This window comes from Lepidochelys kempii, chromosome 5 (assembly GCF_965140285.1).
Source record: "Lepidochelys kempii isolate rLepKem1 chromosome 5, rLepKem1.hap1, whole genome shotgun sequence".
Lineage (NCBI taxonomy): Eukaryota > Metazoa > Chordata > Testudines > Cheloniidae > Lepidochelys > Lepidochelys kempii.
Window position 1 is genome coordinate 25,363,908 of NC_136384.1, and position 24,485 is coordinate 25,388,392.

The 24,485-nt window shown below is 41.3% G+C and overlaps 1 protein-coding gene across 16 annotated transcripts in view; it reads left to right on the top strand.

The window, feature by feature from the left end:
• The window catches only part of SPEF2 (sperm flagellar and cilia associated 2), a 146,893-nt gene that overhangs the window by 84,549 nt on the left and 37,859 nt on the right, over positions 1-24,485 (top strand). For 8 of the 16 annotated variants that reach the window (XM_078852739.1, XM_078852743.1, XM_078852737.1 and 5 more), the window contains 2 exons: positions 947-1,176; positions 23,200-24,389. In XM_078852739.1, coding sequence (XP_078708865.1) covers positions 947-1,176; positions 23,200-24,389 — 1,420 coding nt within the window. The remainder of the gene's footprint in view (positions 1-946; positions 1,177-23,199; positions 24,390-24,485) is intronic. The other 8 variants (XM_078852754.1, XM_078852744.1, XM_078852746.1 and 5 more) reach the window with 1 other exon arrangement.

Consider the following 24,485-nt stretch of genomic DNA (forward strand, 5'->3'; position numbering starts at 1 on the left):
TACAAAAATTAATCATTTTGCTTGCTAATTTTACTCTCAGGATTTGGGACTTGATCTTGCCTTATGATATATGCCCTATAGTGCTGCATACCTTGGAAAGTTAAAAAGTGTAGTCAGCAATATTGTATACAATTGTTCAGTCTTATTTTTTTTCTTAGGAAATACAGTTACACTTATGAGCACCAGAAGAGAACCCGAAATTTTGTTCACAGGAAGCCACAATACCAAGTCGTGGCTCCTGCCACCTTGGAATTTTGGGCTATTGTTTGCTATGTTTCTGCCATTCCAGAATCCTCCACCTTTTGTTAAACCCACTGTGTATAGCAGTTGACGGAAGTTATTTTAAAGATCATAAGTACATGAGGGCCTGCTTTGTGACACAAATTAGTCTCCAGTGCCCAAGAGGTGTGTAGATTTGGGACTAATCATGACTCCCTGACTCTCATGTAGAGGGGATCTTCCGTGTGCAGGTCAGACCCTTCCCATTATAATATCCAAGTACTTATGCCTCCACAACAGTATTACTCCTTTCCCTGCAGAATGTGCTCCGTAGATCCAGGAGTCCATGCAGGGGCACATGACAGGGCAACAGGCTGAAGTAAGTGGACAGGGTGAGGTGTGGCAAATACACATCACCTCGTTTTCCTTATGGAGTTCTGAAAATCTCAACCTGTACTATCTTTCCATCGGGTTTTCTCTATGGCTGGGATTCCACTTTAAGTGGGCTTCCCATAGCAGTCACAAATAGAGCTTGCTGCCAGGATGTAGTGAGAAATAACTAGCTTGTCATAGGGCCTCCTGTTGACCCTCCTTCCCATGATCCACACAGAGGATTTGTGGTCCTTAACAGAGAAAATCTCCCATTGATGAAATATTTCAGAATTTGACTCTAAGTTACGATCTTACATTTTAAAGTAATACTTGCTTCCTGCACTTCAATTTTTAGTGTTGACAAATTAACTGAGATTGCACGCCACCACATTGAATGTTCTACGAGAATCCAATATGAACTGGTTTTAGATGAGACAGACTTCTTCATAAGCAATGATGTAAAAGTAATTCCAGATCCTATCCCTCCACCACGGCCTCCACCTGTAGAGACATCTGTAAATGGTACCCTAACTATTTCTCAACTTAGCGTACTCCATAAGCAATTTCTACAGGTGGCACCTAAAGGTAGGAAAGAATTTTCTTACACGTTCATAAGAGAATTAGTTACCTAATCAAGATTTAAAATAACTGTTAGGAGCTACTAAACCATTTTTGATACTTAGCCAACAGCATTACGTACACTAATTTATACTAGTAAGTAAAGATGCTACTACTGTTACTAAGAGCAAAGTCAGAATGCTGGTATCCATTTTCATCTTAATGTGAAATATCTAAACTTAAGTGATCTGTAAGAGTCTTTGATCTGAGTTCCTGTATACTCCAGTATGCTGTGTGTGTTTTAAAAGTGGTGGCCATCTTGCTTAATTCAGAAATTCTGAAAATTCATATGGCAAGAATAATTTTCAAATACAAGTTTTTAATTAAATGAATACTTCTGAGTTCAGTGCAGATGGCAGCCATGTTATTAAAAATGACATCATTTATAACATTGGTGACTTTTTAGCCAAAAGGCAACAAAGCATTGGTTCAAATACCTTGAGTTTCCAACACTTCTAGAATGCCTCTTGTCAATATACAGCAACCATTCCATTTATTTTGCAAGTCGTAGATCAGATATGTTTCTTTTTTTCCTGTAACACTTGTAGATGAAGCGTTTAGCTCAGTTGTGGTTCAGTTACTAGATTCAACGATAGTTTATCCTGCAAGCAGCTTAACTGTAGAGCCAACCAACAATTTCATGCAATTAGTGAATCTATAGGAGTCTCTTCACTTAGTATAAACACGCCCTCCAAATGTGGGAACCCTGGGTAAAAGATTTTAAACTAGTTTCCAGCATGATCTAATACTGGTTTTAGAATTATGCAAAACAATTTAAGTGTTTAAAAATTAAACCTTTTATTTAAATATGTATTATCCTGATTAGTTACATCAATATTAAATTAAATGGAAAATAGTTCACAATCATTTACACAAGGATTCATTACTGGCAGTGTCACAAATTATTATCTTTTGTAGCAAATGACTGCTACCGCCAATCAGGGGTGCTGGAACAATTTGTATAGTGGGAGTGCTGAGAGCTATTGAACCAAACTGTAAACTCTGTATGTAATGGGAATCACTTCAAACCAGGGGGTGCAGCAGCACCCCCAGCACTGCTAGTTCCAGCCCCTATGCCGCCAGTACGCTAAGAAATACCTTGTATAGTTAAACATCATAACCAGATTCACCCAGTGTAATGCATTGAAGCTCACGAAGGCCCACTAAGGATGAATTTGGTCCTTCAGGTTGAAATTCATTTCATTGTATATTTACGGGAAAAAAGTGAGGTCACTTTTTGAGCTTGAAAACTGTTTGGCTGAGAAACATGTTTACAGTTTTCCTTTAAAGAGATGTCTATCTGTCTTGTGTATGTATCTGTGAGAGAGAGCATTCCAAAGTGCTCTGCAGCAAATAAAATAACAGATAGTATTGTGCATATAACTAATTATAAGAAGCAGGGAATATCTTATATTTGCATTCATTTATAGAGTTCCATAGGAGTAAAGCAGACTTCACAGACATCAAACATGGCTGGTCATTCCCTCAAGGAGCTTTCGTTTTAGATTTATTTATTAAATATATAAGTCTATAAAAAGGTGTCTAACACAGACTTTAACACCCTTGACATTTCTATATAGTTAAATGCAGCAATAATTTCCATCATATATTGATGACAACCAGTTAAATCTTATAGCAAAAAAAATGTAGAATATCTCACCTTCCTCCAATGTTGCCCCTTAAGTAGCACCTCCTCCAGTAAAAGAAAGGTCAACAGACTCAAACTATTCTGGACCAAGTGGGGAACAAGTTCCAAAGCCAAGTCAAGAATGCCCTACCAGCAGTTCCCTCTCTTTTAAAGCCAAAGGGACTGCAGTTCAAGAGCCTCCACTGATCTCTGCAGTGACAGTATAGCACAGAAATAGAGCTGCTCTCAAGTAGGCAGGTCGCGGGCCACATGCATTTTGTTGTTATTATTTTACGTTATTGGTATTATGGTAATGCTAGTGGCTAGGAACCCACAGGATCAAAAACAACTCCTTAAACTCTATAATGATAGAAACATATAGGTACCCAGTGAAGATAACAAGCGCTGGTGTAATGTCCTGACAGATATATATCTTGCTTAACAAGTGGGCTGCTGCATTCTGCACTTTGTTCAGCATTTGAATGGATTTAAGATGTAGCCCCATGAAGAGCACATTGCAGTAATTTAATTCTGTAGTGACAAAGGCATGAATCATGGTAATAAGATACATATCTTCCTCTCCCCTGCCCCCCAAAATAAATCAATAAATCTCAACCTCCTGGCCAGACACAAATGAAAGAAAACAGTCAGGTTCCTGCTGAAATGTGATCATCCCACAGTAATTAGGAATCTAACCAAATACTCCAGTGAGAAGTGAGAGACAGACACCTTAATCAGAGAAGCAGATATAATCCTCACCATATCTTCCGATTGGTTTCCCCAACCAATCAACATATCTAGATTGAGCTTTAGCCAGCTCACTCTCAATACAGCCAAACACTGGAAAAGGTACTCTACTGTACTATCTGGGGCAGAAGGAACAGAAATAATAGATTGGAATCATCTGTCTGTTGAAAGCAATGCAGCTCATGCTATCTCACTGACCCTCCTAAAAAAAATGTTGAACAAGAAGAAACCCTGCAGTTAGTACTTTCATGGAGAAATGGCAATTGCCAAACACTACTTCCTGGGAACTTTGAGAAAAAAATTGAGGACAACCCTGTCCCTTCCCCCATGGTGCATACATATGGTCCATAGCAACTTACTATGGTCAGTGGTGTTGCAAGCAGTGGATATATCTAAAGATATCCGCATGTTCAGCCTTCATTCACTGATAGGATGAAGTCATCAATCAATGCGATCAACATAATCTCTGTCCCATAACCTAGTTGGTACCCCAGTTGACAAGAATCAAGGAAATCTGAGATATGTAGGTAATTTTAACCATGAAGAGAAGATTAGATACAGGACTGTAGTTAACCAGATAAGTCAACATCATTTTTTTGCATCTTGAACAAAAACCTTATCAATTATTCTTTAAGAAAGCCAGCAGCATACTCTTAAGAGAGGCACTGACAGTTTGGATTATCACTGGATTCAGAACCTCCCCAGGTTCAGGAAGGACATGAATCCAGAACTGAGGTTGGGGCTCAAAGATCGCCCTCCAGTACTTCACAGAGCACCACTGGCTGAAACAGATGACAGCATTTGTCCCCCAAACAGTTGCCCTGCTTCCACAGAAGCAGACACTTTGGTCAGAATCAAAGTGTCTCCACAAAATAAAAAGGAGTTTCCTCACAAACCAAACTAGAGTCATTGTCTGAGTGGAGTCAGTTGGATTGTCCAAGTTATCAGTCATCGAAAAAGGTCTGTGGAACAAGATTTTGGAGATGGGATAGTAGAAGAAAAATTTTTTTTCTTTATCTCCTCCACAGTATAACAACTTTAAAAACCCTACTGAAAACAATAATAGAGTGGTCTGTTGGAAGAACAGCCCTCCCCTTCAGAGTGCTCTTGTTCCATCAAGAGCAGACCATCAAAACCGTTTCCTTGCCATAATGAAAAAGGTATGCTGCAATCTTCTATTTCTGCAGGAGGTAATGGTCCAAAGACATAGGTAACATATCCAGTCAACCCACCTCCAGTCCTTATCTAAACACTAGCTCAAGATTGTCGTCAGCCGTGGTCCTCATGGAGGCCTGAATTTATTCAGAGGAATAATCATCAGAATAGATGTTTAAGTGGCTGATCATGAACAGTCCAGGAGAATCTAACACTGCACCAGCAGGGACTCAGGTAGGAACACTGGTGTGATATGTATGCCAAGATTAGTATCTTTTATTTGGGATCTCACACACAAGATGGACATATTGTATTCAATCCATTTTTGGTGAAAGACCTATGCAGTAGATTGGATACAAACAGCACAGACTCACCACCTCCTCAGCAATCCTTTTCAGTTCCTACTGTACAAAACATCCAAATGAGACCAACTGCACAAATACAGGTCCAGCAGTATTGTCCAGCCAGGTTTTGGTAATATATGCAAGATTGGGAACCTCATTCTTTCTTACATCATGGATGGTGGAAACTTTATGACCAAATATGCTAACGCATATCAGCGCCAGCCAATGACTTCAGTTCTTGTCTGCTGACATGCCATTCACCAGAGTGATGACAACAGGGGAAACCACTGGGATCAAAACGAATTGGTTTTAGTTTATATCCATATTAGCAGTAGTAGCTGGAGTAGTAGTATTTGTAGTATGGTAATGTCTTCTAAGCAATAAACACATATGAGTATAAAAATAAATTATCCCTATCCCAAAAAGCTTACGCTCAAGGTATATGGCAAGAAACAACAGGTGGGTACAACAAACAGTCAAGGGAGGATAATATGACAATAAGTCAGTTATGATTTGTATAATAAGCAGAGATCACAGCACAACAGCACTCCTCTTTAATTTCTCCCTTTCCTGTCTCTTCTTGTCTTTTAGCACAAGAATCTAGGCTCCCTAGTCATTGAGGCCAATCACATTCACCCAGGCCACCAACAACCTCTAAACTTTTAGAGCTCTCATTGCCCCAACCAATTAATAATAATAATAAAGAATAATAATGATAGTGCCTAATCCTTCAATCCTAACTCATGTGAGTAGTCCTCAGATTACTTGTGATACTAAAGTCACCAGACTACTTATGAGTATGGGCTATAGGATTAGGCATTAATATAGATACTTACAGATACACAATACCTACAGATATTAATCCTAATACCTCTATTCCCCACCACCAGAACGATTAAGTGGCAAGACTGCACATTTGGATAAAATTAAAAGAACAAGTCTTCCATAGCAGCGGTTTTCAAACTGTGGGTCGGGACCCCAAAGTGGGTTGCAGCCCCATTTTAATGGGGTTGCCAGGGCTGGCTTAGACTTGCTGTGGCCAGGGGCCGAAGCCAAAGCCTGAGCCCCACTGTCTGGGGTCGAAGCCTGAGGGCTTCAGCTTTGTGCAGTGGGGCTGAGATTACAGGCCCCCTGTCTGCGGCTGAAGTCCTTGGGCTTTGGCTTTGCCCCTCCCTTCCCCGGGACAACGGGACTTTGTCTTTGGCCCCCCCACCCAGGTGGCAGGACTTGGGTGGGGTCAGGCTTTGGTCCCCCCTGCTGGGGTCCTGTAGTAATTTTTTTCATCAGAAGGGGATCGTGGTACAATGAACCCCTGTTCTACAGTATGTAAATAACAAAAATCCTAAACTTGATCTGAAGCCTCATCAGAATCCGGGCAAAGGATTTAAGAATGTTAAAGTATCATGTTTAAGTATCAAGTTGGCTGGGTATAACATTACTGTGATTACATATAGCAGAATTTTGAATTAAATGCAGTCTCTCAATTAACTTCTCTGGAAAACCAGAGAAGAGAGTTAAAAACAGGAGAAAGAATTAATTTTGGAAGAAACAGAGATGTAAAGTGCCTTTTCACATGAAATTTGGATGGAAAATATTTTTGAAAAGAAAAAAGGCTGTCTTGGTGATATATTTAATAGATTGACAAAATCAGAGGAGAAAAGGCAAATCCAGTATATTTTAACAATAGGGTGAGGCCATAAAGTTCAATCATCTCAAAAATTAAATTTTAAACAGTTTTATGTTTCCTAGGACTGTAAAGTATTAAAGAGCTGCTGGTGCTTCACAGACAACTTTGTTCTGTCCTTCACCCTTGGTTCTCTATGGAGACACCTTACTCACAACTCTGAGCATCAATGGATTAAAAAACAGACTTGTACTGGACCTAGATATATGCTGGTGCAATCTCTCAGTTAACAAGGAAACATATATGTTAGTGTCATTGTATTAATTTGAGGTGAATTTTTAATGTTTATTGGGTCCATAAAGTCTTTTGATCAGTTTTCTTATGGTAATTTAAAGTATACCCCTGATGAATGTGCTGTATTGTTCTCTAGTAAGGGTGTCCCTGTTCTGTAATAGAAGACCCAGGACAGGTCTGAAATTGAGCCACTAATTCACAGTCAACATTTTTCTCTTCTTTTTTTCCCCAGTCTTTTTGGATGTAGTCTATCTTGTCAGCAAAATCCAACTGTCTACTTAAGTTTGTTTGATCTGATCTCCTTTGATTTTCTTCAGCAGCACCTTCTTATGACTGGATTAATTTCCAAAAATGCATCTTTGTTTTCTGGAACTTATTAATATTTTACTAAATGTGCCCTACTGAATCCTATTTTAAATTCACCCGCTTTGCATTTCTAAACTAACTAAAATAAATTCTGTCCCATTCTTTTCTTCTATTTATAATTGATATGCATGATTATGTTTGTAGTTTATGCCATTTCTTCATAATCATGACCTGTATGACCCATATCAGTCCAATTTGTAGAGCTAACCATTCAAATGAAGCAACCATGAATCAAGTCTTTATTTACTTCTCTATTCTAAATCCAAAAATCATTTAGAATACTTGTAAATTTAGACATAGTGAAAAATAGACAACTTAGACCTGAGCTGCTCTCTGGCATTCAGGGCATGTACAGTTTGAAGATTATCTTTCTAATCAATCATGACAGATTATTTGTAGTCAGAATTTATCCCAGGCCTTATTATTTCAGTATTTACCAAATATAAAATAGCCAATGGCCACCATCTTCTTATTATTTGCATCAAAAACTGCAGATACTGTAAGCCTGACATCAGTTTAATTTTGTTGCATCATTGGATTTGAAATAGCTAAATTTGAGACTCCATTTAATTCAATTGGAAGTCTGTCCTTCAGTGGGAGTTTTGCCTGAGTAAGGAATTCAGAGCTGGGCCCATGATTTCAAATATCTTCTATAATGTATACTAAAAGGGGTTCAGATTTATGTCCATTTCCCAGCACTTTTGTGAGTACAAATCAAAATCTTTAGAACAGTAAACTTATTTAGCTGCAATTTGATGTTAAGTATGAGTAGGAGCTGTAGTTTTGTTTGTAGACATAGGTAATGAGACCTCCATAACTAGTGTTCATTTTTTCCGAGGGTAATTTTTCTTTCATTATATTTCTTTCAAAAGTAGAAAATCTTTTGATTCTTATTTATCATTTACCTCTCCAGTTAGATCTCTTATTTAATCATATAGTTTCATTTATTTAATCTTTCAAAAATCTGTCTGCACAGCTTAAAATCTTTGCTTGTACATAATTACCTTATATCGAGAAGAATCCCAAAGAGCTTTACGTACACGTTTGTGCCTACAAATATATTATATGTATCTATTTAGGTTTTAAGATACCCATCAGCATGGTATACAAAAAACCTATCCCCTTCACTGCACACACATGAATATGCACACACACAATTACTTCACTCATTTGCCCACTTTTGCAGGGGTGGGCAAATTTTTGGGGTGTAGGAGGGTGCTCTGGGCTGGGTCAGAGGGATTTGGAGGGCAGGAGGGGGATCAGGGCTGGAGCAGGGGGTTGGGGTGCGGGAAGGGGTGTAGGCTTCAGCTGGAGATGAGGGGTTTGGGGTGCAGGAGGGTGCTCTGGGCTGGGATAAAGAGGTTGGAGAGTGGGAGGGGGATCAGGGCTGGGGCAGGGGGCTGGAGTATGGGGAGAGGTTCAGGGGTGCAGGCTCCAGGCGTCTCTTACCTTAAGCAGCTCCTGGAAGCAGCGGCATGTCCCTTCTCCGGCTCCTACGCGGAGGTATGGCCAGGCGGCTCTGCATGCTGCCCCATCCACAGGCACTGCCCCTGCAGCTTCCATTGGAGTTCCAGAGGAGGCCATGCCGCTGCTTCCGGGAGCTGTGTGGTGCGGCCCCTGACCCTGCTCCACAGGTCGAGTGCCAGAGGGGGGCTATGCTGCGGCTTCCGGGAGCCACGTGGAGTGGCCCCCAACCCTGAGCCTCGGCTCAAGCGCTGGAGCAGGGCCATGCAGTTGCTTCCAGGAGCCACGTGGAGCAGCCCCCAGCCCTGCTCCCCGGCTCGAGCGCTGGAGTGGGGCAGACCCTACTCCCCAGCGGGAGCTTGAGGGCCAGCTTAAAACGGCTGGTGGGCCAGATTCGGCCCGCGGGCTGTAGTTTGCCCACCCCTGCCCTATTAAAATACCACTGCCTCTGATGTTAAATATAGCCAGCCCTTAGGAACATCAAGAGCTGATCAGAAATTATTGAAACTTGGTTTCAAATAAAAAAGGGGTAGGGGGACTTCCATTAAACATTTTCCCTATTTTTCAACCAGATCTGATAATTCTTATCTTAATTGTTGCAAGGGTTTTCTTTCTGTTTCATATTTTCTGCTCATATAATTCATCATCTCTGTCATTCCTATGATATCCTTTGGTTTGGGCAAGTGAATTGTTTACCTCTGAAATTGAAACAAGTTCAAAATCTATAACTGATAACTTTTGAGGCTCTTTAAAAATTGATCTTTATATTTGCAGAGCTTGTCTCATGTTTGTCCTCTCTCATAATTCAGGCACTGTGATTCATCTTTATGTCTTCCAACCCTATTGCTTGCCCTTTTAAAATGGTTTGCCTTATTCACTTGGCACATGTACCAAAAAATTTCTTATTTGTTCCTGGGTTTTTTCTGTCTCCTTTAAAAATATAATTTTATTTTTACTTTGTAGTTTTATTTTATTGTTGTAACATGCCTAATTTAGTTGAAAGGACATTTTTGTTATGTTATTATATGTTATCTGGATTCATTACTTACTGAAATGTGTTAACACTTAAAGTTGCTGTATATATCAGTAAATAATTATTGACTTTGGAAAACAGCCTACTTAAAAACAATTCTGCACATTATATATCCTTTTTTTACATTTATTTCCCCTCAGTCTTCAAAGCAAACAACCTCCATATGAAATTAAGATACTTGAGGCATATCTTCAAGTGGTGTAAATTGTTATAGCTCCAGTGACTTTAAAGGAGTTATGACAATTTGCACTAGCTGAGGATCTGCCCCTTAGTCCTTATTTCTTGGCCACTTATCTGCTGGTGCTGCTTATTCCCCACATGATATTATAATCCTCTACTTGTAAACAGAGAATATAACTTCTGTTGAAAATAAGGAGCTATGGCAAAACACTACAGCCATATCACCTCAAGCTGTCAACTTGTTATGTCAACTGCATAACCGAGGAAGTGTGGGGCAGTCAGACTAATTACATGTAGCAGCATCACATTAGCAACTCAGATGCAGTTTGTGGTTCACTATAACCCCTAAATCCTTTTCAGCAGCACTACTACCTAGACAGTTATCCCCCATTTTGTAGTTGTGCATTTGATTTTGCACTTGTCTTTATTGAATTTCATCTTGTTAAAATTTGAGAATTGGTCTGAGTTCATCAAGGTAATTTTGAATTTTAAATCTGTCCTCCAAAGTGCTTGCAATCCCTCCCAGCTTGGTGTCATCTTCAGAGTTTATGAGCGTACTTTTCACTCCATTATTCTAGTCATTAATGGAAATACTGAATAGTACCAAACCCAGTACTGACCCCTGAGAGAACCCACTAGATGCTTTATATTATACATACTTTATATTCCCAGTTTAACAGTAAACAATTGATAACTACTCTTTGAGTATGGTCTTTCAACCAGTTGTGTATCCATCTTCTAGTAATTTCATCTAGATCACATTTCCCTAGTTTGCTTATGCGAATGTCATGCGGAACTGTGTTAAAAGCTTGCAAACAGAGTGTTACCTTGATATTCTTAGCAAATTCCAGTTTAAGTAATATTTTGTTACCAAACTCCTCTGTGGCACTCCAAAGAATATGATTACCTCATTTCTTGTCCTAAAAGGGTCTCTGTGTGTGAATGAGTGATATACCTGACACAGTTATTGAAAGTTGTAAAGTGTTTTGGGATCCATATAAGTGTATGATGATATAAATGACATTATCATTCTTGGCCAAATCCTTGGCTTAAGCAATGCCAGTAAAGAGCATCATATTCCTTTACTGCTATATAAGCCAACTACATATTAATAGTGAGGCTAGACAGGCCACAATAATGGAAATAATAATAAGAGACCTACACCTGGTCATAGAGAATGAGGTGCAGAATCACTTGGGTCCCAGTCCTTCACTGGACCCATGGACCTTAGGTCTGCAATATTTTCCATGCAGCTGACTTCCACAAGGGAAGAGGAGTTATAAACTAATCAGAAAGGTTAACCTTTTTGTAGGTGGGTGAGATTCACTGGGAAAACCACATCCTTTCATTTCCTGAAGGCCGTGTATTCTCTTCTGGTCAATGTCACCATTTCAGAGCTGTCAGATAGGAGGGTTGTATTATGGAGGTGTGTCCTCTTCAAGGCCCCTCTGGTTGGCTATCAGACAGAAAGAATCAGCTCCACACTCCCTGGCGAGAGATCAGGAATCCACTGAGCATACTCAGTGCCGTAACTATATAATCTACAATCCCATGTAGAAAAAGAGTCGTGGTCTCCGCTCTCTGGGTATATGAAGGAATTGGGAATTGGATAGGGCATAATCACTAGACAGCAGCTTCTGAAGGGGGAGTTCATCTCTTCATGATGCTCTTCAGTGTCTCTGGCTGTAGAGCACAGCTGGCTCCATAGCTTTGACTGCATTTTTGCCACAAAGGCTCAAGGAGCCAGGGTCTGAACAGCTAAAACAAAAAATCACATCTTCATACTGCGAAGGGGACAGGGGAGGTGAATGGGACAAGGGAGGTGAAAAACAGAAAATATTATAGCAAATGTAGCAACAGCTCTTTAAAATAATCATTGATAATGGAAATGGATTTAAATTATAAAAAGTTAAATATGTGTATATACCAATGAAAATTTTTATAATATTGACAATTAAGAACTGAGCGGGAAGAATATAATTTCAGAAGACTATGGGTCTCAAAGCAGAGTTCTGAGGTACTCTAATATACCATGGGCCAGATTTTCCCTGTTCCTAATGAAGGTGTGGGATACGGTGCAAGAAGCCGCCTTCTCACTCTATACCCCTCTGGCATACCCTGTGAAAGAATATAGGTATGTCTACAGTACGAAATTAGGTCAAATGTATAGAAGTCGTTTTTTTAGAAATCGTTTTTATATATTTGAGTGTGTGTGTCCCCACACAGAAAATGCTCTAAGTGCATTAAGTGCATTAACTCGGCGGAGTGCTTCCACAGTACCGAGGCAAGCATCGACTTCCGGAGTGTTGCACTGTGGTAGCTATCCCACAGTTCCCGCAGTCTCCAGAAATGAGATTCAAAAGTTCGTGGTTCTTTTCCTGTCTACCTGGCCAGTGCATCTGAGTTGAGAGTGCTGTCCAGAGCGGTCACAATAATAGACCACTCTGGGATAGCTCCCGGAGGCCAATACTGTCAAATTGTGTCCACAGTACCCCGAATTCGACCCGGCAAGGCTGATTTAAGCGCTAATCCACTTGTCAGGGGTGGAGTAAGGAAATCGATTTTAAGAGCCCTTTAAGTCGAAAAAAAGGGCTTCATCATGTGGACGGGTTTACATCGATTTAACGCTGCTAAATTCGACCTAAAGTCCTAGTGTAGTCCAGGGCTCAGCAACAATTGCATCACCTGTAAATATCTGACTGCAAGTACTGGTCTCTCCACTTGCCTTAAGGGTGCACATCACCATAAGTGCGAGGTGAGATATAGGTTGTCATGAACTCATCACCCCAGTGCTCCACTCTCTATTCAATGGGGAGCCAGTGTAGAGTTCGGAATTTCTGTCCTGAGTCCTACATGCGACTGGTTCTGGCTGTCTGAGATAATGCCTTTCCTCCCATGACCTCCGATGTTACACCAGAACTATGAAATTATTTGCTGAGTATGGGAGGAAAGTTTAAGCAAAGTTATGTTTTCAAGGATGAGTGCTACACTCTTTCTATCTCTCAAAAGCAGTAATAAAATTGTACTTCTGCTGAACATTTTTGAAGAAGGTCAAATCAGTTAGGGATACAGTAGGGCATTTCATTCATCCAACAGCAGATTTTGCATGTATTGACTTAAGACTAGCTGATGGATGCTTATGAGCAGGAAAGAAAGAAGATTGCCAACTTCTAAAAGTTCTGATTATATTGTCTTTTAAATTTTGAAAATCAAATAATCTCTATAAGTAAAGAAAGGAATTTAGTGAAGAGTCTACATTTACATATCTCATGACCACCTTGGTTGTAAAGGTGTCCTTTTCATGGTTACAATGGGTGGTTTAGCCCGGTGGCACGCATCTCCTCTCCTCTCCATTTACAGATGGGGAACTGAGGCATAGAGAGTTGCTCAAGGTTACACAGAAAGTCTGTGGCATGCTCTGCATTGAACCCAGGTGTCCCATGTCTCTGGCCAGTGCCCAAACCACTGGGCCATACTTCTTTAGTGAGGAGTCCAGTTTGACCCTGATTCTGCAGACACATGCTTTATGATTTGCAAGATTGGGCCTATACCAGGTATCTTCTAACACAAATACCAAGACACGAAGGTATAGATCCTGATATGCAGATTGTAGATGGAGGTAGTCCAGTGGTCCAAAGAACTACTAAATGAGCTCACGCTCATAGCTGTTAATTAATTTGATTATCAATGGGAAGAACTGCACATGAGAGATTATCTCTGTGCTACATTTACAGCTATTGTTAAAGCTAAATAATAAACTATGTACAACTAGAATAAAGCTGTTAAAAAGTTTTAAAATCCCATTATTGAAAATTAAAGTTAATTCAATAAGTAGAAATTGACAGCTAGTTAAAAATTGCAGCAAAATCTGTACTGAACAGCCATTCAGACAGCCAGAGACCTGTTGTTTCCAGGAGGTGATCTTCTATTAAAGTGAAGCAGAAGTGTATCTTAAGACAAAAGGTTGCTATTAAGGGTAGTCTGTTGTGCAGGTTTCACTCTGTTGCCGGCACCCAGTGCCGAGAGGCTGAACAACAGCTTGAGTGGTTCGTTACCCGGTGTGCTACACCCAATAATCACAACGGGGTGGAGAAGCAGAAATGTTTATTTGCAGCTGCAAAAAGGTACAGGGAGAATAAAATCTCAAATCCTGCACAACAGAGCAGGAAGTTACACAGGCTTTTATACATCCTTTTTCCCAGCATACTTATCCAATAGCAAGCTGCTCCAAGTATCCATATAGCCAGCCAATCCAGTTCCCAGCTAGTTCCCTGATTCTCTGTATCATTTGTTAAACTATACATAAAGCTGCTTTATTCAGCATTGTTCTTCCATATCTCCCCTGTTTGGCCTTGCTTAGTTTCAGGCAGTCTGACTCTGCAACATACTGTTGCAGATTCTCAGCATAACTGCTGTGTGTGCCTCCAGGCGGGGGGGCCAAGGACACTTGGGCCTAGCACACAGAGCTGCTGCGAGTGCCTCCAGGCAGGAGGGGGGCGGGGGCAAGGACACCGGGGCCTAGTGCGAGGGGGCTTCATCGACACTCGTGGTCTTCCATCCCCTCGAGTTACCTAGTGGCCATGCCCCAGTGTTCCCAACAACTCTAATGTATAATTCAGGTGTGTTAGAGCCAATAGCAAAAGGTACTATAGAAGTTTCAAATAATCCAGTCCATTTATTTCACAAGATAAGGTATCACTGGGAAATATATAGGTTATTACAGTGGATGTCCTGTTTTTTGTTCTCTTGGGTCTGTGATTCCAAACAAATTCCCATCATTCAAGTTTTCTGAGCTGTTGGTGCACAGGAGTGTCTTGCACACCTTTTTAAAGTTCCACAGGCTGCACCCCAAATTCCAAGGTGAGTTTCTTTCTGCCATCTTTCAATAGAGAAGCTTCCCAGGATTTGTCAGCACTTCAGTGGTGAGGGTCTGCTTTCCAGTGATGGTGTACAGGATTTTTTTCAGCATGTTTTTCCTTGGTCAGGCTCCTAATATTAAAGGCTTACTCTGCAACCAGTGGTACTCACATTGGATAGTACTTGCTCATGTAAGTAGTCTCATGAACTCAATTTATTGGGACTACTCAATTCAGTGGGACTACTATTGAACAAACATTAATTGATTTGAGTAAGGGATGCATAATCAGGGCCTAAAAAAGTAGTTTTGGTCTAAAAAGAATTTTCTATGCATGGCTCCTACTTTTTGAGTAGTGCCCAATTACACTACTGACCCTTTTGGAACTTAGTTCCTATGTTACTGCTCCATTTACAGCATAGGTGATTTCTGTGCCATTAGTGCATTGGCCTGATTTTGTTTCACCTGATTGTCTGGTGTTTCAACAAGGCATTGACTTACTGGCTTTCATGGTGCTGATTACACAATGAGATTAGGCCTCAACACATTGAATGTGGATGAGGATAGTGTGGATTGCACCCTCAGCAAGTTTGCAGATGACACTAAACTGGGAGGAGTGGTAGATATGCTGGAGGGTAGGGATAGGATACAGAGGGACCTAGACAAATTGGAGGATTGGGCCAAAAGAATCTGATGAGGTTCAACAAGGACAAGTGCAGAGTCCTGCACTTAGGACAGAAGAATCCAATGCACCACTACAGACTAGGGACCGAATGGCTTGGCAGCAGTTCTGCGGAAAAGGACGTAGGGGTTACAGTGGACGAGAAGTTGGATATGAGTCAACAGTGTGCCCTTGTTGCCAAGAAGGCCAATGGCATTTTGGGCTGTATAAGTAGGGGCATTGCCAGCAGATCGAGGGACGTGATCGTTCCCCTCTATTCGACATTGGTGAGGCCTCATCTGGAGTACTGTGTCCAGTTTTGGGCCCCACACTACAAGAAGGATGTGGAAAAATTGGAAAGAGTCCAGTGGAGGGCAACAAAAATGATTAAGGGACTGGAACACATGACTTATGAGGAGAGGCTGAGGGAACTGGGGATGTTTAGTCTTCAGAAGAGAAGAATGAGGGGGGATTTGATAGCTGCTTTCAACTACCTGAAAGGGGGTTCCAAAGAGGATGGCTCTAGACTGTTCTCAGTGGTAGCAGATGACAGAACAAGGAGTAATGGTCTCAAGTTGCAGTGGGAGAGATTTAGGTTGGATATTAGGAAAAACATTTCACTAGAAGGGTGGTGAAACTCTGGAATGCATTACCTAGGGAGGTGGTGGAATCTCCTTCCCTAGAAGTTTTTAAGGTCAGGCTTGACAAAGCCCTGGCTGGGATGATTTAGTCGGGGATCGGTCCTGCTTTGAGCAGGGGGTTGGACTAGATGACCTCCTGAGGTCTCTTCCAACCCTGATATTCTATGATTCTGTGATTCTATGAATACTCAATACCTTAAGCATTGAGTCATGAATCTCCTCAGCACAAAGCTTGTTTCTTTTTAGATACATGGGAGGAAAGGCAGTTCTTTCAACATGCCAAGTGTTCATCTGCTTCCATCCCACAGTTCAAATCTTTAGATCTGAACATCAACACACTTGTTGCCTTATTCTCTCTTTGTCTTGCTGACCTCACTTATAGGATGGAGAAAGGAAGACACTCCAGTGGTTTCAGAAAATGCCCATATTATAATTGTATTAAATTCTTCATGGACAGACACAATTACATCAGCAGTCTCAGCAGAGCCATGATTAACTGGAGTGTGTGATTGTATGTCACCTGATGTCAGAAGTTCTAGAGAGCATTTAAAAGCCTTCCGGGCCCTATTGAAATGGTAGGGACTTGAAGTCAGAGTTTCTCATTACAGTAACCACATGCCCCACTATTCTCTCCATTGTTCACGGCTGTGTCAACAAAAATGGATAAGTACATTAGCTAAATGTCTCTGCTAAATGCTAAGCAGCAAAGTTGTTACAGTTTTGACACTTAAGTTGTCATCAATGTCTGAGTAGCATAGCACTGACTTGTATGTGGCAGTTCATACCTCTCAGAGCCATTTTTCAGGCTGGTTGTTTGAAGACTTAAGAAAAAAACACTATACCTGTTTAAATTCTATTCACATGGGAAAAGTTAAGGCAATCAAAAGGTCTAGAAACTTAACTTTTTAATGAAAGCTTAGATTTTACTGCACAATTCTGTGGCAAGGATGGACTGGTTTATACAACAGATTCTTCCACAGTGCACTGCCTTGAGTGACTCAATGCACCATCCTGTTGGTGCTTCACCCCAGTTCCTCCTTGTGAAGTGAGACATTGCTTTAAACTATGCTTTTCAGCCCATATCAAGAGGGGACCAGCTTTGTGTATTTGCTGGCACTCAACCAAGACTTCTGGTGACCCTGCTTGAAATAGTGCTATACAGGTATATGAGACAGTGGATCTTAAAAAGTAACAGTAGGGGATATCACATGACTTGATGTCTACTTCCAGACAAATTACTCTGATGATAACATGGACCTCTGCACTGATATCGATACCTCAAAGCACTGTCTTGATGATAAGGCAGAGAAGAACCAGACAGAGCTTCGTCTGTGTTCAGTGCTAAGGCTTGTGCTCTGTTCCATCAGAACCTTTGTCACACATCCAATGCTAGTCTTAGCACACTTACCACTGGCACTCCTTGTGATGGTGTACTCAACAGCTCCTTGAGACTGCCTGTGCTACCAGTGCCAACTTTTCCACTGGCACTACAGCCTGCATGGCTGTTTGGGACTGAAGGGACACCTGTGAGGAAGAAGACAAGGAGGAGTGCTATTATGGCACAGAGGAAGCTAGTGATTCTTAAGAGGTCAAATATATTTTCACAAGGGAAGATACGTGTAATGACTCTGTCCTGCAGGATATCACTTTCCCAAGTTTTTGAATTGGATAGCGAGGTCACTAGTTTTCCTTTAAGACCTGATTCTGCCACTGTTGTATGGTACTACTCAGCAGAAGTACTCAATAAATAATCCCATTTTCTTCAGTGGAACTACTTGTGGAAAAGACCCGTACTCACTGTGAATAAGTACAGAACTTGTACTTAGTCCTTAGTCCCGCATTAGAAGACACTAGGAACTGAGACTGATCAATTCTTAGATCATATTCCTCTTTGAATAGGATTGCACTAACCATTACAATAGGGTGTAAGATGCTATGGAGCAAACTCACAGAGCACCCCCTTGTGCCAGGACACAGCATTGCAGGGGTTCTTCTGCTCTAGCACCCAATATTGTCCATCATACTGGTGCTGTAGCAGTCTGCAGCTTCCATAGCCTGCCCTTGTCTCCTCTCAGTTCAATACCCTTCTGAGGGCAACAGAAAAGTCCAATGAGGAAAAAATCCAGAATCCAGTGGTCTTTATGCTTGGCCTTTGACGCCCATGTGGACCTCATCTGTCTTTTGCCTCTTTCAGTCCCACGGCCTGCACCTCCCCTCTTGCTGGAGGAGAGACAGGGGAACCCAGGCCTGCCCTCTCCTCTGGGTTCCAGCCCAGGGACCCTGTGTTAGGCAGCTAAGAACTGCTCCTTCTAATCCCTTGCTGTTTCTTCAGGCTGCTCCTACCTTTTCCCTATTTTGTCCTTGTCTTTCACAGGGACTGCAGATTCCCCTATTCCCGCTCTGGAGTTCTGTCTCCTCATGTGGCTTTTCCCCAGCCAGTTATTGAGGAGCTTCCTTAAGGCTATTCCCAGCCTCTTTGGTAGCAGCTGGGTTGTACTTCATAAAGCCCGTTTTTGTCTTGCTTTGTCCTTAAGACAGGAGTCCCACACAGCCGTCTGCCTGGAACTGGAGTTGCGGTTCAGGCAGTCCCTTGTATCTCTTCTTAAGACAGGAGTTCTCCAGCTCTTTTCCTTGTAGCTGGGGTTGTAATTTAGGTTAACAGTAGAGCCTTAGCCTGCTTTTACTTCAGTTGGTCCCTTTTCCCTATTAGTCTGCAATAGAGGAACTATTTTAATTTGTTGAGAATTTTTGATGTTATATTTTTATTTTAGAGACATCCCTGGAGAGTGGGGAATGTACCAGAAATGTATTTGGATTAGAGAAAATTGCTTACTTGTAATTGCTATTCTCTAGCAATACGTGTTGTGATAGACCACCAGTAATCTGCCCTCCTGTTATGTATTTTGAGGTTTCTGTTGCTATTTTTTAATAAATAAATTGTAGAAGTATTTCATTCCCCCCTAAGGAGGAACTGGCAGCTGACCTGCAAAAAGGTAGTGATGATGATGATGAGCGATCACTTGTTACCGAGTATGATCATCTTCCATGGGAGTTATGTGTCCTCAGGTGGCTAATACAGCCAATCCTTGAACCACAAGTTCTATTACAATGAAGGCAGATGTTTTCAGGTTCAGTAGGAGGCTGTTGACCATGACTGAAAGCCAGTTTCTCCTTCCTCCTGCACCTCTTGTCCCCTTCAGCTTGTCGGCGAGCAAGTTCAAAATGCAGGGGACCATCACATAGGACTTCACTCCATTTTAAGTGATCCTGTGCAGGTGTCTCCCAAATGTCAATATTACACTTTTTTAGGTTGTCCTTCAGCAAGTTCTTATAATGCTTCCATTGTCCACCCACGTTACGGTGCCCTTTTTTCAGCTGAGAGAGCAGGACCTGTTTTGGGAGGCGATGGTGTGGCATCCGGACAATGTGACCAGTCCAGTGGAATTGCTGACTGATTATCATTGCCTCAATACTGGTGGTCTGTGCATCTTCCAGAACACTAATACTGGTGCGCCTGTCTTCCCATTTGATCTTCAGAAACTTACAAAGGCAGTGTTGATGGTGCCTTTCAAGGACTTTCAAGTGGTGTCTATAGGTTGTCCAAGTTTCGGACCCATACAACAGTGTTGGGAGAATAACGGCTTGATAAACAAGAAGCTTGGTGTCTGTCTGAATGTCGTGATCTTCAAAAACCCTGTGCCATAAACGATAAAAAGCTACACTGATAAAGCTCAAGCCATATTGAATTTCTGCATCAGTATCTGTCTTGGATGAAAGCTGACTTCCAAGGCAGAGGAAATGATCGACATTCTCCAGTGCCACTCCATTGATTTTGATAGATGGGGCATGTAATACCTCTTTTGGAGAGGGCTGATAGAGCATGTTATTCTTCTTGATATTAAGAGTGAAACAAAGACAGGCATAAGCATCGGCAAACACATTTAGGATAGTTTGAAGATCTTTCTAAGAGTGGGCAAAGATTGCGTTGTCATCAGCATACTGAAATTCCACAATAGATGTTGTGGAGATCTTACTCCGCTAAGCCTGAACAGCTTTCCATCCATTCTGCAAACGATTTCAATGCCAGCTGTAAACTTCCCAGCAATTAGGTAAGGATTAAAGCAGTAAAAAATGCAGACATGGTTGGAGCGATGATACAGTCCTGTTTCACTCCTGTTTGTACTTTGAAAGGTTCACTCTGGGAGCCAGTGCTGCTCAGAACAGTCACTTTCATGTTATCATGAAGCAATTTTAGGACATTGATGTATTTATCAGGACATCCAATCATATAAAATACAGTCCAGAGGGCACGGTGATTCATTGAATCGAAGTCTTTAGTTAGATCAATAAAAGCCATGTACAGTAGTCAGTTTTGCTCCCGACACTTTTCTTGCAGCTGCTGTGCTGTGAAGATCATATCCACAGTTCAACAACATGGTCAAAAACCACTCTAACTCCAGTAAAATTTCTTCTGACGGGCAGAAGGTGGGTTGCAAGGATCCATGCCAGAACTTGTCTGCAATGGCTAGGAGGGAGATACCACAATAATTTCCACAATCCACTTTATCCCCTTTCTTGAAGAGGGTGACAATCAGGGCATCCCTCATTTCACTGGGTATCTCCTCCTTTATCCAGATTTTAAGGATAAGCAGGTCCACCATCTTTAAAGGTTTCAGTGGGGATCTCATCTAGACCTGCTGCCTTGTTGTTCTTCATCTGCTTGTGGCATTGTGTGTACTGCAGGGATGGTGCAAGATGTCCTCTCTGGAAACAAAGCTTGAGGGGTTCCCACCATGCCTGCATGCAGGAGCCTGCCTCCATGAACAGTGATGTGTTGCAATATATATCTTGAAATATTAGTCATTTCAGGCAAGTCATCACCTCATGCATACCTATGAAGAGGAGAATAAACTTCTAGAACAGGAAACTATTGGCTAGATTCGCAAAAAGAAAAGGAGTACTTGTGGCACCTTAGAGACTAACCAATTTATTTGAGCATGAGCTTTCGTGAGCTACAGCTCACTGAAGCTCATGCTCAAATAAATTGGTTAGTCTCTAAGGTGCCACAAGTACTCCTTTTTCTTTTTGCGAATACAGACTAACACGGCTGTTACTCTGAAACCTTTGGCTAGATTGTGATTTTAGGCACAGCTATGAGTAATGGGTGATGTGTACGCTTCACCATCCCAGGAGTAGTTCTCATAGACATTGTGCTTCCAAGACACCCCCTTGAGTCACATTTCTTCTTCTTCCTTGTTCCCTGGGAGTAGTGATTTTCTACTGCTCTATACCAGCAGCAATTTTTCTGCCGGCCAGCAAGGAACATAAGTGGAGCCAAAACTCTGCACTATCTATCTGCTTTGGGTTGAAGTAAGTAAGCATGTAGCACAAGATTATTCTTAGGAATCTAGGCCCAAAGGGAGTAAGAGGAGTGCTTATTCCACCTCTTTCTCTTGCATGGGTGTATTAGTTAAATTGGAGAAGATGGGGATTAGTACAAGAATTGAAGGGTGGCTAAGGAACTGGTTAAAGAGGAAACTACAACGGGTCATGCTGGAAGGTGAACTATCAGGCTGAAAGAAGGTTACTAGTAGAGTTCCTCAAGGATCAGTCTTGGAACCAGTCTTTTTGAACATTTTCATTAGTGACCTTGGCACAAAAAGTGGGAGTGCGCTAATAAAAATCTGTGGATGACAAAGTTGGGAGGTATTGCCAGTATGGCGAAGGACCAGAATATCATACAAGAAGATTTGGACAATCTTGAAAACTGGAGTAATAGAAATTAGATGAAATTTAGTAGTGCAAAGTGGCAGGTCAAGCACTTATAGGTCAACAGCAACAATTCCTGCTGTAAGGTGGTCACATATCAATTGGAAGCTACAGAGGAGGAGAAAGGTGTATTGGTCAACCACAGGATGACTATGAGCTGCCAATGTGATGTAACCATGAAAAAGGCTAATGCAATTCTAGGGTGCATTAGGTGAGGTATTTCAAATAGAGAGAGTGAATTCTTATTACCATTATACATGGCATTGGTGAGATGTCATCTGGAATAGTGTGTGCAATTCTGGTCTCCCATTTTTAAGAAATATTAATTCAAACTGGAACAGGTGCAAAGAAGAGCTACTGGGGTGAACAGAAGAATGGAGTACCTATCTTACAAGAGGAGACTTAAGGAGCGTGGCTTATTTAGCCTAACAAAATGAAGGATGAGCGGAAATATGATTGCTCTCTATAAAGACATCAGAGGATAAATACCAGGAAGGGAGAGGAATTATTAAGTTAAGGCACAAGATGTTGGCACGAGAACAAATGGATAAAAACTGGCCATCAATAAGTTTAGGCTTGAAATTAGACCAATGTTTCTAGCCATCAGAGGAATAAAATTCTGGAACAGCCTTTCAAAGAGAGTAGTGGCGGCAAAAAATCTAACATTTCAAGATTTGAGCTTGATAAATTTGTGAAGGGGAAGGTATGATTAAATTGCCTACAATGGCAAATAGCCCATCTGTGAATGTTGTTAGCAAATATCTCCAATGGCCAGAGATGGGACACTAGTTTGAGAAGGCTCTGAGTTACCCAGAGAATTCTTTCTCTGGCTGGTGGGTCTCACCCACATGCTCAGGGTCTAACTCTTTGTGATATTAGGAGTCAAGAATGAATTTCACCTAAGATCAGATTGGCAGAGACCCTGGGTTTTTGGTTGTTGGTTTTCTCCCCCCTTCTCTGCGGCATGGGGCATGGGTCACTTGCTGGTTTGAACTAGAGAAAATGGTGGATTCTCTGTAATTTTAAGTCTTTAAATCAAAATTTGAGGACTTCAGTAACTTAGTCAGAGGTTATGGGCCTATTACAGGAGTAGATAGGTGAGGTTCTGTGGCCTGTGATGTGCAGGAGTCAGACTAGATGATCATGATAGTTCTGTCTAGCCTTAAAGTTTGTGAGTGTATGAGTTCAAATCACATCCAAGCCCCAAATAATGATTTTTTTAAATTGTAGCCATAAAAGCATTCAAGCATTTTAAAAGCAAGAATATCCCTCCTAACAAGAGCAAAGTCAGTGACGAAGGAAAAGAGAAACAATGTTTTGAACATCAAGCAAAGGGGAATCACCAGTTTCTGAAAACATGGCTAACGAAATACCCCTGGTTAAAGTATGATGGTAAAAGAGGAGTGATGTTCTGTGCCCTGTGTCGCAAGCATAATGTGAACTTGGGGGAAAACATACATAATTTTTGTTCTGGGACTGACATCTTTAAGCTTGAATTTATAAATATACATCACAGCAGTGAAGCTCATGCCTGGGCTAGTTGCATGGAAGCCGCCAGCAATGCCACAGGAGACCAAGCGTCTACTGAGCAGATGTTAAAGAGCATGAGCAAAGTAACTTTAGGACGAATAGAAAATATTTTTAGAACATGCCATGCTATAGCCAAGTGTGGACGTCCTTTTACAGACCTTGATTGGATGTGCAAACTGGATGACATGAAAGGTGTGGACATTGGTTCTATGTTTAGAAATGACAAGTCAGCAAGAACATTTATACATTATATTGCTGAAGTAGAACGTAGGGCCTTGAAAGAGAAACTTGAAAAATGTAAGTTCTTCTCCCTCATTAGTGATGGAGTCGCAGACAATGCAATCAAAGAAGCTGCAGTTGTATATGTACGCTTTGCCTATGAAGGAAAAGTCCACTGCCAGATTGTTGGGGTTCAATCAGTTGACAAGTCTGATGCTTCAACTATAAAAAATGCCATTGTGAAAACTTTGCAAATAAATCTTCAGCTCAATCTGTCAAGTCAAGACTGGTCAAGAAAACTAGTTGGGTTTGGGAGTGATGGTGCAGATGTCATGGTAGGAGAAAACAATGGGGTAGCTAAGCTGCTGAAGGAAATTCAGCCTTGTGTGCAGTCGGTGCATTGTTTTGCTCATCGACTTGAACTGGCTTATAAGGGAGCACTGAAAAGCATTCAGCTATACACCACTGTAAGTGGTCTCTTGCAAAATATATATTACTTTTATCATAACTCACCTCTAAATAAGAGCAATCTCAATTCCACATATGAAACCCTTAAGCTACGTCCAGCGATTCCCTCTCGAATTGGAGGCACCCGATGGCTTTCTCGCCTACAGACAGCTCTCCAGATCCTTCTTAAGGGTTACCCGGCAATTCTCCTGCATATGAGTAAGGTAAGTGCTTTAAAATTTTTATGTATCTTGACCAAAAAAAAAAAAAAGCAAACTCATGGCTACTTGTTTGTCACCATTTTCATTGACATGTATTAT